Source organism: Scleropages formosus, chromosome 10 (assembly GCF_900964775.1).
Source record: "Scleropages formosus chromosome 10, fSclFor1.1, whole genome shotgun sequence".
Taxonomy (NCBI): domain Eukaryota; kingdom Metazoa; phylum Chordata; class Actinopteri; order Osteoglossiformes; family Osteoglossidae; genus Scleropages; species Scleropages formosus.
In genome coordinates this window covers 4,353,479-4,370,891 of record NC_041815.1, presented here as the reverse complement: position 1 = coordinate 4,370,891, position 17,413 = coordinate 4,353,479, and the positions used below count along the sequence as shown (strand labels likewise).

Sequence of the window (17,413 nt, the reverse complement as noted above, 5' to 3'; positions counted from 1 at the left end):
AGGATACCTTGCTGCCTGCAACGATGCCCTGCAAGTTGTCCGGGGTCTTGCTGTTGGCCAGAGAAGGCTTGGTAGTCCGGTCCCTCTGCCTCTGCCGGCACTCGAGGCAGTTTCTCACGGCCACGCAGCATACTAGGGAGAGGAAGGGTCAATGCGGCCGCAGCTCTCGCACATCCGCAGGCCGTACCAAACGGCAACACAAAACTCGCTACTTACATTTATTCATCTAGCTTTTCTCCAAAGTGAATAACAATGTTAGTCTACCCACAATTATTTACCCATTTATATAGCTGGGGAAGGTTACTGAAGCAATTTTTTAGAGTACCTTGCTCAAGGGTACTACAGCGGGAGGTAGGGATCACACCTGTGACCTTTGGGTCCAAAGGCAGGAGCTCTAACCACCACACTACCAGCTGTTCCACAGCTGGAGCTACTTCCAGCTGAGGCCATTCAACCCAAAGACTAGACCTCTTTTCAGTAAAGGCTGTCAGGTTCCATCGCTGGGATTAAGAAATGTAGCGATGGGCTAAAACGAGCATAAGCATTACGAATGCAACGGAAGCACGTGGCAAGAAGAGGTATGGGCGCAACGGGGATGCAGATCATAGGAAAACGTTGCTGAGGAACTGACTGATGGACAACAATGGAAAAGTAATGTAATAACGGGGCAGGAAATGTTCCCTCTGTGTTTTAACAGGCGGCTGCTGCTGCTTCAACCGCAGGCCGCAGAGCAACCCGTCGTCGATCTGATCTCCTCCGAGGGCACGAAGGACTGTCCCCATGTCCACAGTGGAACTCACGAACGGATAAATGACGTAAATCAAGGACACGGAAAAAGCTCATTGCCAAGAAGAAGACCTGGGCTTGATCCAGCCTAGGGAGACTGACATTTCCTCACACGCACACTTAAACGTATTCATTGAGCAGACGCTTTTCTCCAAAGCAATGTACATCTCATAGAAAATACAATATGTACATTACATTAGGATAAGGAGACAGATGCAGATGCGTGATTCTTAAGTACGGTTAATTTGTTTCAACCATAGGAACCAATGTTCATCGCACGAGTAGCTGCATAAAACTTTCAGAATATCGACGATCCCCGATCACCTTCCTAGTATTTTTTTTTTTTTTTTTGAGATACATATAAACGTTTACGTTACATTACAGGACACGCAAAAAACTCACCCAGTCTTAGGCACTGCCGCATCAGCCCTCCGGAGGACATGTTTTTCTCTGCCTCAATCTCACTGAAGTTGAGGGAGCTGGCGAACACCAGCACGTCCACCATGGCCATGAGGCGGCTCAGAAAGGTGACGGCTGTCTCCGAGGACATGCCCTGCGTGGCCTCGATGTTCTCCAGCTCCGTCTGGCGATGGGGCGAAGACAGTTGCGGTAAGACCTCCTTCGTTCGGTTCAGTTCGGATCACTTCTATAAAGCGCTCTTCGTCATTCAGCCCCACTTGGGTCATGCAACTCGGAGCATGCGCTGCGCAGGCCGATGCCCGCGGACCAGACGGACGATCTCGGCCTCCGTCAACAAACACGCCAAACGTGCCTTCTGCATTCCCCGAAAGGTGGACTTAAGCATGCTGGGTGACCGCGGCGCCTCGATTCACAACCTGATTCCAGAGGCAGGTAGAAAGTGCCTGTGTGTGTATGTGGGGGGGGAGGCGAGGTTGTCGGTGATGTGAACGCAGGAACGGGAAGAGCGCAGTCAGTGTGGGTCTACGCACCTCACCCCCCGCGCTCCCGGGGGCAGGGGCTGCCTGGCCAGTCTTTGCCACTTTCTGGGAGCGATCCCGGCTCCCCTTGGCGTCGCAGAGGGAGATGGCCTTAGAGCTCAGAGCGCTAGCAGCATAACTCACTCACCGTACACATGGCAGACCGCGCACACCACCAGCAGCCTTTCTCCTACCTTCCTCAATGTGTCATTTTCTGTTCCTTTCCCAAAACATCTATTCGAGAGACAGCTGGAGTAAACTACAGTTATTCCTCATATCACTAGCGCTTATTGTCATTTCCATTTTTAATACCTCTCAAAATGTCATTCGAACGTGCAGCAGATAACTTCACTTTTACCATGAATTATTCTGATAGAAAATCTCAGAACGAGACTTCCGCAAGAGCAGAAGCATCCTTACCGAAAGCATAACTAAGATACGCCTTATTTTCCGCAGATGAGGGTCAAAATAATAAAATAGCAATGAGAAACGAAGCGGATAAAAATTTAAACTCGGTGTAAAAAAAAATTTTCCCATCAGATTCTCTAAGAGGCGGTTGGTTAAATCCACATTTATTTGATTAGAGACGGATGTGAAATTCTAGAAAAGCAACATGAACATTTTAGTGGCACTGATGTATCAAATGGTTATGCTAGACTGGTGAGAGCAGAGCTGGCAAGTGATACGACGCTAGAATCACTAGTATTACTGGAGACCGGAAGAAAGAATAACCCATTGTTCAATATCCGACTCCGGTAAAATGTGTAAATAACGCAAATACTTGCAGCCAGAGGCAGGTCTCTGGGTTTCTGTGTGGACCGAAACATCACCAGTTTCTCAGGGACTGACGAGTCAAAGGGTTTCAGATCAATTTTCAGAGGAGGAACGCTCCTCCCTTCTCTTCTTAGGGAAAGTCAGTATCGAGTCGAGACTTACCAGACGTCAACGAACGCATTAAACTGCGCCTTAAGAGGCATTTAGCCTGCGTTCACAGCGCAGAGTTATTCTTTATCTTCGCATAGCAAAGAAAGGTAACAAACAAAAGGTAAAAAACACATTTGAGCGTATAGTTACGTTCGTAGGGTCCGCCGCTTAAAATAAGCGATGGCACCTAATTCTGCGTCGTTGAACCCAACGCCCGTACGACATCAGGTGCTTTATGCGCGGAGCAAAAGTTCAAGGACATTATTTGCAAGCTCCTGCATAAACCAGGAATTTAACACGGAATCAACATCTTTTCAGCCGCACCACATAAACGCAAATCACAAACTGCTAGACAAATAAAATGGTACTAACCTTCGAACCCTTGACATGCAACAAACAAAATAAACACACAAGGTGACAGAAAGAAAAAAATCAACAACAGAACGTTAAAATCAAGAGGTCGAGAAAGTCTGCAAATGCCAGCACAAAACAGAGCTAGATGTGGATCGAGTCCCAGGGCTCATTAAGAAGCAAATAATAAATGAAATTAAACGTAGATACTGCAAAGTAAGACTTCGGTCGGTCAGAAATGGGCGTTTTAAGCACATCCGAGTACAGCCAAGCACGTGGGCCAGTCTGACGGCCGCCGAATCACACTCGTGTCAGACTTGGCGAAATCGTGCGGGTCCTGAGCATGCGGCAGCGCGCGGCCCTACTCACAGAGGGCGAGGTGGCCGCCGACAAAAGCGGAAGTATCCCTCCGCAGGCGATGATGATGTTGTCCACCATCTGGGAGATGAGGTGAATCGTGTTATGCACAAATATTATGTTCTCGTTGCTGTTGACGAAGTCCATCACGGATTTGGTCGAGTGGCTGCAGAAGAGGGGCGGAGAGAGAGAGAGAGAGAGACATTTGAAAGTTCAGTCTCGATGCGCAACAGGATCAGACGGCAGCAAACGGAAGCGACGCACGCCGAGGACTAAACGGACTGCTGCCTGCTGCGAACCTGCAGGTGCAGAGGTCGGTACATGCTGTGTGAGCAGTCAGAACGCCGTTTTCCAAACCTAGCGCTGCACAAAGCTACACTCATTTCACTCTATTGCCTTATTAATGTGTGTGGAGGAGGCGATTGGAAGCATTGTAGCTCGTGAACAGGGTGGGTGACTAGAGCAGCGGCTTCCAGATCCAGCAGAGGCCCCGCTGTACCCCCGTGACAAGCCCAGACCTCTGACCTCCGCCACACGTGGACGTCCGTCTCAAGGGCAAAGAGCAGGTCAGTGAGCAGACGCTGGTGCATGGGTGACCACTTGAACTCGGGTATGCGGAACATGGTCGTCCGCGGTCCGGGGCTGAACTGGCGCCTCTGCTCCTCCGTCATGGGTGTTCCCCGGAAGCCTAGGTCCACGCGCAGATCCCGCTCCATGTGGCCGATCGGCCGCCCGTGCGCCGTCTGCTGGGTGAGGAAATGAGCGCTATCTCGGTGAGGGCCCCACTTCCCAAGAACAGTGCTAAAGAACACTACAATTCGCACTACGAACATTACGACGCTACAAACGCTACAGTTCAACACCCATTTGAACTTATTAGTGCCATAATTGGTGAATAAACTTGTGCAGATTGACAAAAATGTTAAATGCAACGTGAAAATGTAGCCCTGAAAAAATAAGCAGAGCACTGTCAAATATACGTAGGTGTTGAAGGGCATCTATTTTTTCCCCAGTAATTAAGATGATGTCTCTCACACACACACACACACACACACACACACACACACACACACACACACACACACACACACGTTGACTGAAACCGCTTGTCCCAAGTAGGGTCGTGGCAAAACGGGGCCTAACCCGGCAACACAGGGCATGAGGCTGGAGGGGGAGGGAACACACCCCGGACGGGACTCCAGTCCATTGCAAGGCATCCCAAGCAGGACTCGAACCCCAGTCCCGCCAGAGAGCAGGAACAGGCCAAACTTGCTACGCCACTGCGCCCCCCCCTTAATTGTCATTAATAATATTTTAAACACCATTGTTGAAATTTTTTGGGTGATAAATCTCAGCGTTTCATTAATATTTCTCTACCTATGTCCCAATTCTAAAGCAAAATTTAAGGAAAAGAGCTCTTTGTGCTACCAACACCAGTCCTCCCACAACATCTGTGCTATTACGGGTCGAAGACTTTCATTTTAAACATTCAAACAGACTGCTGAGTAGAACCACCTGAGGTAATCTGCACAACCTACTAGCATCAGAATTATTTTTCTTTACTTTTACTCATTCAGCTGACGCTTTTCTCCAAAGTGACACAACGCTAGGCTGCTTACAGTTACTTACCAATTTATACAGCTGGGTTGTTTTACTGGAGCATTTTAGGGTAAGTACCTTGCTCAGGGGTACTACAACTGGAGGTGAGACTCAAACCTTCAACCTTTGGGTCCAAAGGCAGCAGCTCTAACCCCTACATCACTAGCTGTCCTCTTTCACTGTGTTTATGACAGTCATCAATATGAAAACCAACGAATGTTTGTCAGCGAACTGATTTTAAAAAAAAAAAAATGTTGAGAGTGTTGTAAAAATGCTTTACGGAAAACGGGAATGTGAAAAAGGACAAAAAGCGAAATTATCAGAAACAAATGAGTAGTGATGAAGCAGATGTGTTGTTTTTTTGTCTGATGGGATCATGTTGTGCATGAGATGGGACTGTTGTTACCTAGCAGCTCCTCGGACCCCTCTTTTCTTCATACCCCTGCGCTACCTCCAAGTTGTCGGGTGTATAAACTGTTTCAGCGCACGCCCTTTGTACTCACATCACCGGTGCGGTATTTTGGTCCTTTCCCACTTACGAATATTCATGTTCCCTTCCATCTAACACGGCACAACACACACGCGCGCAGATCAGATGCATTGTTCAGTGAGTTTCTCTTTGGAGTCGTCTCCCAACGTGCTCTTTGTACAGACACTTGGAAGAAATAAAAGCATGTGCGTACATTCAAACTAAATTCCATGACAGTCTGAGATGTTAAGTAAAACCATTTCAGTGCAAAAAAAGTGAAAGCAGGGCGAACGATAAGAAATATACTTTATACGCATGCTTTTACTGCATGAACCCGTAGGGGAGGGGGAAGTGGGGGGGAAAAAAAAAAAAAAAAAACACCCTGCAGTTGAGTTCTCTAAGGTCCATATTTCCAAACCAGAACGCTTTTGGTATTTACTTCTATGCTGAACCCGGGGCGGGGGGACCCAGAATTTGGGGCAGGGGAGAGCCTGAACCTGGGGCAGGGGGGACCCTGAACTTGGGGTGGATGGACCCTGAACCCGGGGTGGATGGACCCAGAACCCGGGGCGGATGGACCCAGAACCCGGGGCGGATGGACCCAGAACTTGGGGTGGATGGACCCTGAACCCGGGGCAGGGGGGGACCCTGAACCCGGGGCGGGGGGACCCAGAATTTGGGGCAAGGGAGAGCCTGAACCCAGGGGTGGAGGGACCCAGAACCCGGGGTGGATGGACCCAGAACCCGGGGCGGATGGACCCAGAACTTGGGGTGGATGGACCCTGAACCCGGGGCAGGGGGGGACCCTGAACTTGGGGTGGATGGACCCAGAACCCGGGGTGGATGGACCCTGAACCCGGGGTGGATGGACCCTGAACCCGGGGCGGGGGGACCCAGAATTTGGGGCAGGGGAGAGCCTGAACCCAGGAAGTGGAGGGAGCCTGAGCTAAAACCTCAATGTGCCCCGTTTTAATTTTCTTAAAAATTTGTGCGGAACGAGGGGGTGAGGCGGTGCAGAGGGTTTGGCCAAGTCCTGCTCTCTGGCGGGTCTGGGGTTCGAGTCCCGCTTGCGGCGCCTTGCAATGGACTGGCGTGTTCAGCGCCGCGTGCGACCGAGCACCACGTAGGAACCGAAGGTCGACATTCGACAGAGGCCAACACGTCAACGCCGAAACGGCTTGCGAAACTCAAACGCACGGGACGGAAAGGCGTCGCAGGCGGCGCCGCTAAAACCCCCACCCTGAGAAGCGCTCGCACGAACACGCTGACGCATCACAACGAAGCGCTCTTCCCCAAACCTGAGTGGTGGCTGTGGTCTGTATCTTCTTCATCACCTTGTCCTTGCCATCGTCGGACCTCTCGGTGTCGGAATTGGTGCTGGCCGCATCCACGCTACCCCCCGCTTTCACCGCAGGGGCGTCTCCATCGGGCCCCGCCGCGCCCCCCGCGGCGAAGTCGACAACCTTGGGCGCGGGATCGGCCTCGCCCACGGCACCCAGATCCCCTAGGGCGTCGTGCAGCTTAAAGTCCGCGTCCTCCAGGAGGCTGGGGGCGGAGGGCAGGTCTGAGCCGCCCGCCATGCGGGCCAGCAGGCCCAGGTCGCTGGAAGGGGGCTCCGGGGAGGGCAGCGTGAGCCGCTCGGCAGCCGCGAGCTCGCAAAGCAGCCTCTCATCAGGGCCGCTGGCCACCTTGCTGAAGAGGAAGCCGTTGTTGCTGGGCACGCTGTCCTTCTCATCAGCCAGCGTGATGAGAGGGCCGGTGTCCTTGTCCTCCGCGCTCTCCTTGGGGACGAGGGCGCCGATGGCAACGGCGCCGCCGAGATTCTCCACGGCGGCGCAGTACACGTTGTCTAGCAGGGAGTCCACCTCCACCAGCGAGCCGCTGTCCGCCAGGCCCAGGGCTTCGGGGGACAGGTCCATGTCGTCCAGCTTCACCTCGGTGGCCTCCACCTTTTCCGCCTTGATGTCCACCAGCAGATCGTGCACTTCCACTCGAACCCCCGCCACAGGCGCTTCCGCCGGCCCCAGCTCGTCGGGCACTTTTCCCTCCGCCAGCAGGTTACGCGAATCGCCGCTCTCCGGGTAGTCCGCCTCGCTCTCGGGCGTCTGCGTTTGCGAGCCGTCGTCCATCTCTCGGATCTCGATGGCGCCCTTGATGCCCGAGGCCTGGGCGGACAGGCCCGAGATGGTGCTGACGAGACCCTTCTTCCCCTTCTTGATGTTCTCCTCTTCTTGCCGCTGGTACTCCTCATACATCTTTGCCAGGTACTCCTTGTGGGCCTCGTAGGTCACCTTAACAACGAAAACGAACAAGCTCAAAGTCCTCCAAGTTTTACCGTCCCTAATAAGGGAAGAGCTAAACGAGAATTTAACGAAAAACACCAACGGAAAATTACGTTTCGGTACAATGAGCTCAAAAATATACCGGAAAATGACGCCCACACGATAATCGTATGTTGCCCACCTCCCACCAGTGACTTTCAAACAACAAAAAAAAAATCATATTGAAGGGAATAGGACCCATCCTGTCCTTTTTCCACCCAAAACTATAACAATAAACAGCTGCCACTGAAATACAGCCTCCGGCACAACCCCGGGATGGTGTGTGAACTCCTAGGGGGGGTTTACTGCAACATTTTCACAATGATCTGACTGGCCAAGGACGATGTTAGCAGTTCCGATAAATAAACTCCGCTATAAGTTAAGGGCATTTTTTTTTTTTGCCATTTAAATCTAAATGGGCTCACAAACAAAGAGGAGAATACTTTGACTATGAGCAGTATTTTGTTCGCTGATGGTAAGAATTCCCGGATGAATCTATCGTCATTCCCTATGAAAACACAACGTGAAAAATTAAAAAAAAAAATGGAGTGAACCACTTTTTTTTGGCAACTGTACACTCAGAGAAATTAAAAACTGATTGTTGTTATATGTAGTTGCTGTTGAGGAAAATCGAACTGTAACGTCGGGTTAAGACTGCTGTTGTCTTTGGTCTTTTATATGGGTGATCAAAGTCACTTTTAACAATTTCATTCACATGAAGTCGCATTCATATTCGTTCGTCGTCTTCGTGTTATTGCACATTTTTATTACCTGTATTAAGCCCACGCACCTTATTCACCAAGGTGACTTACGCTGCTAGATACACTACTTACACTGGGTCACTCATGCATATGACAGTGAAAGCGGTGCATTTCCTGGAATAACACCTTTTAACAAAAGCAATGCATAGAGACAACCTTGACTGCACAACTGGCAGGTGCTGAAGGAAGAGTCTGAAAGCCTGCAGTTGATGCTGGCTGTAAAAGCAGTTTGTCCCACTGGCCAGCAGAGGGGAGTGTTTCCCCACTTTCCTTACAGCAGCACCGCCGCTCTCACCTTAGAGTGAGCTATGGACAGGGTGTCTACCCAGACACGCCATCCGCCCCACTCGTACTTGATGGCGTGGTACAGCAGGATGCGGAAGATGTTGTAGACCATCTCGGTGATCTTCTGCTCCTCGGGGTTTTTGGGGTTGATGTAGCCCAGGGAGAACATCCAATCCTGCCACACGGAGCACTGGAGGAGACACCTGAAATGCGGTGGATCTCGACATCAGTTCGCAGTCCACTCCTGTCCTGACCATTTCCAAGGCTGTGTGGCCTCGAGCAAATACAAATCAATCTATCTGAGCAAAAGTGGACAGCAGGGGGGCAATGCGAGGACAATAACAATGGTTAGGGGAGAGTGATGGATGAAGAACCACTTATGATTGAGAAGTCATGTTTTAAGTCACTGGGGGAGCCCAGCGAACCTATTAAAGCGACTTTCTGCAAATCTTTGTAAATCTGTGCATGACATTTCCGATTATAATCACTATTATTATTATTACAACTACTGCTGCTACAACGGGTAGTGCTTCTGCCTCACAGCTCCTGAGCTGTGGATTCTGTGCGGATGTTCTCCCCATGCTTGTGCGGGTTTCTCTAAGGTGCTCTGGTTTCCTCTCACACTCTAAATATATGTGTTTTGAGCGAATGGGTGACTAAATTGTGTGAACGTGTGCGATTGTGTTGACGTGGGCTGGCACCCTGTCCAGGGTATACCAGGCCTCACCCCCTATGCTTTCAAGATTTACTCTGGACCACCACAAACCTGCTTCGGAAAAAGCGGTTATTGATAATAAAGGAAAGAATGAATGTATTAAAATGAATCAAACAACATGGCTAAGGGCTGCTTATGTCCACCACAGGACATCCTAAGGGCACGGGGTGTCCTGTGGTGGATATAAGCTGAAATTCCAAGACTGAGTGTATTTGCTGACATTAAGGCAGCAAAAAGAAATGAAAGACGGCACATTTCTCAGCGTCCGTGAATTTCCGATACCCAAAGAGCGAGATGCGCGGGAGGCAGATGAGGAATGAGACACCCTCTCACCGGCGGTTCTCTCGACTGTTGCTGAACAGCTTGATCATGTCAGACAGGAAAAGGCGGCGGACCTCCATCAGCTCTGTGCTGGGGGTGGAGTTCTTCATGAGGGTGGCTACCACCTTCAGGATCACTGAAAAACAAGACAGAAAGACGTGGCTCGGCCCAAAGCCTCGCACAAGCAGATGGAGACACACCCACACGCACACACATGCGCAGACACATAGCTGTCAGCCAGCTGCGACTGACTGCAACTTCCACAATCATCGCGCACCAAGGTCAAAGACAACCCTGTGTTTGTTCTCTACCTCCAACAGAAAAATTCCACATTACCTTAAATACATAAAGAAAAAAAAAAAGTGCAACCGGGAGTGAAACGTTAAGAAGGATTACGACGAACACGTACTTGGGTTCTGGATCTTAACGGTAGAGTCTGGCTCCGGGTGAGGCTTGTGCACCACCTGCGTGCACACCTGTTCTGTCAAGATCTACGGCGGGACACGACATGAAGTGAGTCCCAGAGGAGAGACACATTTTCCTCACAGCTCACAGCAGTTTCGAAAACTCACTGACACTTCCAGCAGGGTGACTTTAGAAGAGAGGGACGCACTAGAGCACCAGATGCAACGGAAAGCATCCCTGTAGGAACACATTTCGATACCCCACAAAACAACGCATTCCTCCCACTAAAACACGGCTGCTCAGCTCTTACCACTCGGCAGCGCGTGCAATGGTTCGAGCTCCACGGAAACACTCAAATATTAATACGGATAAACAAAGCTTACAAGTTCAGTTGGAGATTTTATTTTCCCAATTAAGCTCTGAACTGGGCTGCTAGGATTTAAATTACATACTGACTGGTTCTTCGGGGTGGGACTGGAATCCAGCTGATGTAGGACAAGAGAAGGGGGGGGGGGGTGGGGTGGCTGGCGTACCTCGTACAGTGTATTGTAGGTGGTGATTGTGACCATGTTGGTGTGCAGCATCAGCCTCTCCCCCAGCAGAGTAAAGAGGCTGTGGGTGTGCATGATCTCCACCTTCCTCCTGCAGGGGGTGCAAGAGGACACAGTCCCATCACAGCTTTCCAAGCGCCCCCCCCCCCCCCCGGCTTGCTGCCTCCCGCGTAGGTGCTCATGGACAATGACTGTTGCAGCGAGCTGCAGGTTGTATCGCAGGTGGGGATGCTTGGTGGCAAGGAAGAGGAGCTTCTTAAATGATGACATTTACACTTATTTATTTAGCAGACTTCCAATGAACTCTATGTAGTGTTATGAGCCCACATACCTTATTCACCGTGGTGACTTACACTGCTAGATACGCTACTTACACTGGGTCAATCATCCATATATCAGTAGAACACACACACTCTGTCACTCACACACTATGGGGGAACCTGAAGAGCATGTCTTGGACTGTGGGAGGAAACCAGAGCACCCGGAGGAAACCCACACAGACACGGGAAGAACATGCAAACTCCACACAGACTAAGCGGGGATGAAACCCGCATCCTCTCGCACCACCCAGGTGCTGTGAAACAGCAGCGTTACTCACTCTGCCACCGTGCCGCCCTGATGACGACTTTATCTCTTCAAAATGTTCTAGCTGTAAATATTTCAAATTTTTTTTTTTTTTTTTAAAAATCCTCTGCTTCTCCTGCCTCAGAGAATTTCAGCCAGCTGGCAAAGTGCGCTCAAGGGAAACCCTTCGGATGCGCACAGCGAACGAGCTTCTTAACTGAGCAACGCAGAGGAAGCAGCCAGATGATTCCTCCAACCTGCCCTAGCTTATTTCTGCTCCTCAAGCATCCGGATGGACACCAGAACTCCAACGTCTTTCCGAGCAGACGCTTGGTCCGCTTTCGGAGGTCTCCAAGCGGCACTCCCAAAGGAAACAAGTTCGCACTCCATTCCGAATGTTTGTAGGTTCATTTTCCACACCACTTGGCACACAGCCAAACCAGCTTTTGCAGCGATAAACAATGACCTTGGATGCTTTTTATAACGCCTCCTTCGCTAGGAATGCGGAAAGGAACCGTGGCGCAGATGTTCTTCAAATGTTTACCTCCAGCCGATTTTACCGTCCGGAATTCTTACGATTGCAAGTTTTCCCACCCGTCCATTATCTGCAGAGCAAGTCGTCCAAAGCAGCGTCGCGGCTGGTCACCAAACCACCTGAGCCGTACGCCTCTGGATCGCGGAAGGATCCGGAACACCCGGAAGAAAAACCACGCAGACGCAGGCGGAACGTTCAAACTCGACACGAACCGAGCTGGATTTGAACCCGCATCCAAACGCGCGGCGCTGGAATCGCGAGGCAGCAGCACTACCCATAGCCTTCCTATCTCACCTCCTCAAGCTCTCTCTTTCCTTGATTAAAAACGTGTCCCCAGTGTTTGCTCAACCACAAGATCCACCCCACTAGTCCCGCTCGCACCCTCCACACCGAGCTCACAGGTTCCGAACCGAAGCCTCACACGCAGAGGCCTCGCGGGATGCATTTTCCGGGATATTTAGAGCACATATATATGGTTAATGCGACCGCTGAGACGGGGTACATGATACCGAGTATCCGCAGCACCGCTCCAGACAGACATTTTCGCTCTTCAATCTGAATTACGAGGGAGTTTATAGAAACTGAGTTGAGCCACTTTCGAGTCACATTATGGTGCATTTGAGGAGATTTGTGATATTGATATTTAAAGCAGAGTCGATATTCTGAGAGTGAAGTTCCGCATTAAAGGAAAGACAGTAAATCGACATCCCCCATGCAGAAGGTAAGATGACAGCGCGTTTCTCCGGCACGAACGCGTCTCTGGCTGAGAACTCACTTGTGGCCCAGGTGCTTGAGGAAGTAGCCCAGGACCTTGAGCCCTTGAACCCGAATGCTCTCACTCTTGGAGGCCAGCAGCTTATAGATGACCCTGGAGACACACACAGGTTTAAGAGAAGCTGGCAGTTCACATCAGAAAAGAGTAACAACCACATTACAGTTTTAAATCTATAATTAGGCAAAGTGGATCTTTGGCACAGGTCAGTATAAACTTTGTCTTCCAAAATTCAGTGACAAAGGTTTGCTTATGAAAAGAATCTTCGTGAAAGTCCTGATGCAATATTAGTATAACACCTTGAAATAACGAGAGGAACGTTAAAACGTCTTTTACAGCGCGGCAGAAATGCAATATTTGCTCATGTACATCGGATTTAAGGTAAACGCGAAAATACTGCAGTAGAGCGGATTTCGGCGAAAAGCTGAACGAAGGCGGAGGTGTCAGGTAAAGGGTTCAGCTGCTTGAGGGCTCAGAGTCTCTCTTTTGGGTTTACCGTATTCCATTCCTTTGGTCAAAGGCAGGGATCATGGAGGCAGGGTGCTCAGACATGAGGGCCACCAGAAGCTGCAGCACGTCATGAATGTTCTCATCCTGTGGAAAAACACAAGTTGGGGAGGAAAACGTGTCAGGCAACGTTTGAAGAACGCCACAGAACACAGGCCACACTCCGAGCCCTCGGGTGGCGCGCTGTGCATCCGACCAACAAGCGGGCAGCTAATGAGTTAGTGAGATCTGCGTTCACGCCGATGAAGATAACGCTTAGCAACACCCCCTCCCCAAAATCAAGCCTTTCAGATCTCTTACACACACACACACACACACACACACACACACACACACACACTGTCTGAACCGCTTGTCCCATAGGGGGTCGCGGGGAGCCAGAGCCTAACCTGGGAACACAGGGCGTAAGGCTGGAGGGGGAGGGGGGACACACCCAGGACGGGATGCCAGTCCATCGCAAGGCACCCCAAGCGGGACTCGAACCCCAGACCCCCGGTCCGACCCACTGCGCCACCGCGCCCCCGCCTTTCAGATCTGCCTACTGGAATCTGCTTCATCTCTCTTTATCAGGTGCTCCTCAGGAGTCTATTTTACACTGATTTACATGTGCTCAGCGATGGCCACTTGCCTCATGCATTGTCAACAGGTAGTTCAGGATGCTCTGCAGTTCATCCTCCTTCACCCCTCGATCCTGAAAAACAACAAGCAAATTGCACCTCTTTCCATCCTTTTCTCTTGTTAACGTTTCAATAATTTGCGTTGCTTCATATCTCCAAGGACAAAAACATGGGAGTCCTTTCAGGTTAACTTTTTATCGGCGGAAACTACGCAACGTCAAGCAACGCAAGGTTGAAAGTCTTCTTTACCGCACTGCTTGAAGTCAGCGAAAGTCACACAGTGTGGGCGATGTGTACGGTGGAAGGAGCCACGCAATATAAAGAGTAAAGTAGACAAAGTACGAAAGGTGTGTACGCACTAAGAGTGGAGCAGTAGGAACGGGTTGTACGCAGTGACACCGAAAGAGGAGGAACAACCGAAACTGGAGCAATGAGTGAGCGAAACGGCAACGAGAACTCAAAGAGGCTTCCTCGGGCGTTGGGGCTCCGCCGCCGTTGATCTCCGAGCTAATTCCGGAAAAGCAGACACGGCACCGTCTGAAACGGGCCGCTTACCGAAATGCACATTTCATGCATATTTTCCTTGGGTTTCTGGCCCGTCACTCAATATTAGAGATACAGTGTAACAAAAAATTTTAAACTCTCGAAAACTGAGGAATGCTTGAGATTTGAAATCCTTCTCCATCCGAAAAGGGAACAGACCGAAGTGTAATTGCTTTAGGGCCTAGACTAGCACCCCCCCTCATGTGACTATGATCACATTCAAGTGTATAACGGCGATTTTTTCCCCCCCATCGTGCCTCGGGGTGACTGATCTAAACCACGGCGGAGGAGGAAGTCAAGATAATTATGCACGGGGAGGCCTGAGGCTGTGAAATCCAGCATTTGAGTCACACCAAAGAAACTCACTGAGCGATTCAAAGCAGGAAGACTTTTGAATCAGAGAAAAAAAAACCATTTGATAATCCTGTTTCTGGAGTAATGACTTCTACATAACATTCCCAGGGCACACTTCTAATTGTAAAGGCACCTTTTTTGGCTCTAAACACAATTTGATGGTATGACAGCAACCGATGGAATATCGAGCATCCGATCACAAGCGCAATTAGCAACTAATGCGGGAATTAAAACTGCGCGTTTTCATAGAATTGCACCGCGTTGCAGGGGTTCTGTTGAGAGCGGAGAGGCTCACCTTGAGGATGAGCTGCTTGAGGAACAGCAGCATGAACGCTCTCAGGGATATGATCTCCTTCTGAGAGGGCCGAGGTCCGTCTGCAGAGAGAGCAGCAAAGGGATGTAAGGAGGGCACCTCGCGCAAGAACAGGCACAGCGAATGCACATTCCACCCCTTTCATTTCCCTGAGCAGATCCACACCCCAGGTGTACTTTGCAGCATCGAGGGTATGCCTGACATCAGCCGTAGTGCCAAAATGGTCCTCGGCCGACGCTACTTTGCATTTGCACCTGAATAACACGTCAGTTAGGAACAAGTGACTACGGTGTGTTCACTACCACCTCCATACTCTTCCCTGTCCGTTCTCACCTTACTCACTCACCAATCCAAGCCGAAATGTCCCCGCGTCCTTCGTCAAGTAGTTTCAGTCGGATTTAAACTTTCATCCATTCATCTGGTCAAGAATCTACTAAACCTTTTCATCCCTCTGCTTAAAAAAGCTCATCATATTAGAGGTTGGCAAAGGTTGAAAAGATATTTACGGTCTGCGAAAAATAATGAAGACAAAGCGCAGGGCCATAATTATTGATCGCGTGCGATATTGTGATACCGGAATCCGAGCACGAGTCCCGAGAGTCCTTTCCTGGCGATGCCTTCTCAACGCATTACGTTCTTCGTTTTCATTCTTTTATGTACTAAGCGAGCACCACCAATAATAGAATTCGCTAAAACCATCCAGGCCTTTCGCCAGCACGTTGCTGGAGCAGAGCAATCGATACAGCGCCTCGCATTTAGTTTACCGTGACAATGAATCAAAATAAATTCCCAAGTGGAGCTGCAGCAGCCAGCAGGTGTAGGAGATGCGCATCAAGAAAATACACTCATCTCTCTGACCGAAAGGTTGATTCATAAATTAAAACTGTACGATTTACACCATAATGAATGAGTTACACATCTTACGGTGTTGTCAGTCGCTCGAAGCAACCTAAAAACCATTACTGCCATTGTTATTGGTGCCATTTCATCTAAAAAACACATTTATGAAGTGCACTGTTACTGAACCAGGACTAACAAAACTGTCTCCAATAACCTTTAGATCCAAAGTTTCTCTTGACCACTGCAGCATGCTGGAAATACACACACAGTCTGAAGCCGCTTGTCCCAAGCAGGGTCACGGTGAGCCGGAGCAACACAAGACGCAAGGCTGAAGGGACACACCCAGGACGGGACACCAGTCAGTGACAAAGTACCCAAGCGGGACTCAAACCCCAGACCCACCGGAGAGCAGGCCCTGGCCAAACCTGCTGTGCCACTGTGCTCCCTGCTACAGAATTAACACACACACACACACACACACACACACACACTTTCAGAACCGCTTGTCCCATACGGGGTCACGGGGAACCGGAGCCTAACCCGGCAACTCAGGGCGCAAGGCTGGAGGGGGAGGGGACACACCCAGGACGGGACGCCAGTCCGTCGCAAGGCACCCCAAGCGGGACTCGAACCCCAGACCCACCGGAGAGCAGGACTGTGGTCCAACCCACTGCGCCACCGCGCCCTGCTACAGAATTAACTTTTCCTAAATTACTCAGGTTCTCCAAGCCTCGGAGCAATTTTCCACATCTGTAAGGGATTACTGTACACAACTGTAGTGAACTACTGGCAATTAGTACCTGACCACTGACCCACAAAAATTAAAAGTATGTGTGAGTACCCTGAGAGTGAACATCTAAGACAGGTTTCAACAGGAGCTGTAAAACTGGCTATTAAAATAAAGCAATTACATATTGCTTTAATGAACTGAGTGAAACTGCTTGTCTCAAGCCGGGGCGCGGCGAACCGGAGCCTAGCCCAGCAACACTGGGCGCAAGGTTGGGGGGACACACCCAGGATGGGACGCCAGTCCATCGCAAGGCACCCCAAGCGGGACTCGAACCCCACACCCGCCAGAAAGCAGGACCCGGCCAAGCCCGCTGCGCCACCGTGCCCCCCTCATGAAAAACAGAATTTACATTTTTAATCCATTCTTTACTCTCATTAAAAATAAACTGCCAGCTATCGCAATTAACTTAAACAGTAAATCAATTTAAAAAAAATCATTATCAGAGAGGAAGTACAGAGGTAGAACAAAAGTCCTACACTGCAGGATTCTCGTCCAAAATCGATCCTCTGTGACCGTGAGGCTGCATGAGATTAGAGTGCTGTCGCTTGGCACTGTAAAAAGAGCAGAGGTTTGAGGGCAACACTATGCAATCACAACCGAGTCTGGCATCAAGCTAATCCAGCCCCGGGACACTGGAAACCGACATTAGCCCATTGGGGTGCGCCTACACAGCCCAACCACTCGCTCATAACTAGACCTCTGCTGTGTGGGTCTCCCAACGGGAACCTCCTTGTCCTCCCTCATACCTATGGGATGGCTCTACTTGGCGACACATTAACAGCTGTGATGAACGTT

At 50.2% G+C, this 17,413-nt stretch overlaps 1 protein-coding gene across 1 annotated transcript in view; it reads right to left on the bottom strand.

Annotated features, from left to right (window-relative positions):
• Nucleotides 1-17,413, bottom strand: part of LOC108941277 (neurobeachin-like) — a 227,076-nt gene that overhangs the window by 103,383 nt on the left and 106,280 nt on the right. The window contains exons 14-26 of the mRNA XM_029255523.1: nucleotides 14,971-15,050; nucleotides 13,790-13,852; nucleotides 13,151-13,248; nucleotides 12,658-12,750; nucleotides 10,766-10,874; nucleotides 10,237-10,318; nucleotides 9,840-9,963; nucleotides 8,802-8,994; nucleotides 6,723-7,715; nucleotides 3,882-4,099; nucleotides 3,369-3,522; nucleotides 1,189-1,369; nucleotides 8-132 (exon numbers count right to left, since the gene is read on the bottom strand). Of these exons, the coding sequence (XP_029111356.1) occupies nucleotides 8-132; nucleotides 1,189-1,369; nucleotides 3,369-3,522; nucleotides 3,882-4,099; nucleotides 6,723-7,715; nucleotides 8,802-8,994; nucleotides 9,840-9,963; nucleotides 10,237-10,318; nucleotides 10,766-10,874; nucleotides 12,658-12,750; nucleotides 13,151-13,248; nucleotides 13,790-13,852; nucleotides 14,971-15,050 (2,513 nt within the window). The remainder of the gene's footprint in view (nucleotides 1-7; nucleotides 133-1,188; nucleotides 1,370-3,368; nucleotides 3,523-3,881; nucleotides 4,100-6,722; nucleotides 7,716-8,801; nucleotides 8,995-9,839; nucleotides 9,964-10,236; nucleotides 10,319-10,765; nucleotides 10,875-12,657; nucleotides 12,751-13,150; nucleotides 13,249-13,789; nucleotides 13,853-14,970; nucleotides 15,051-17,413) is intronic.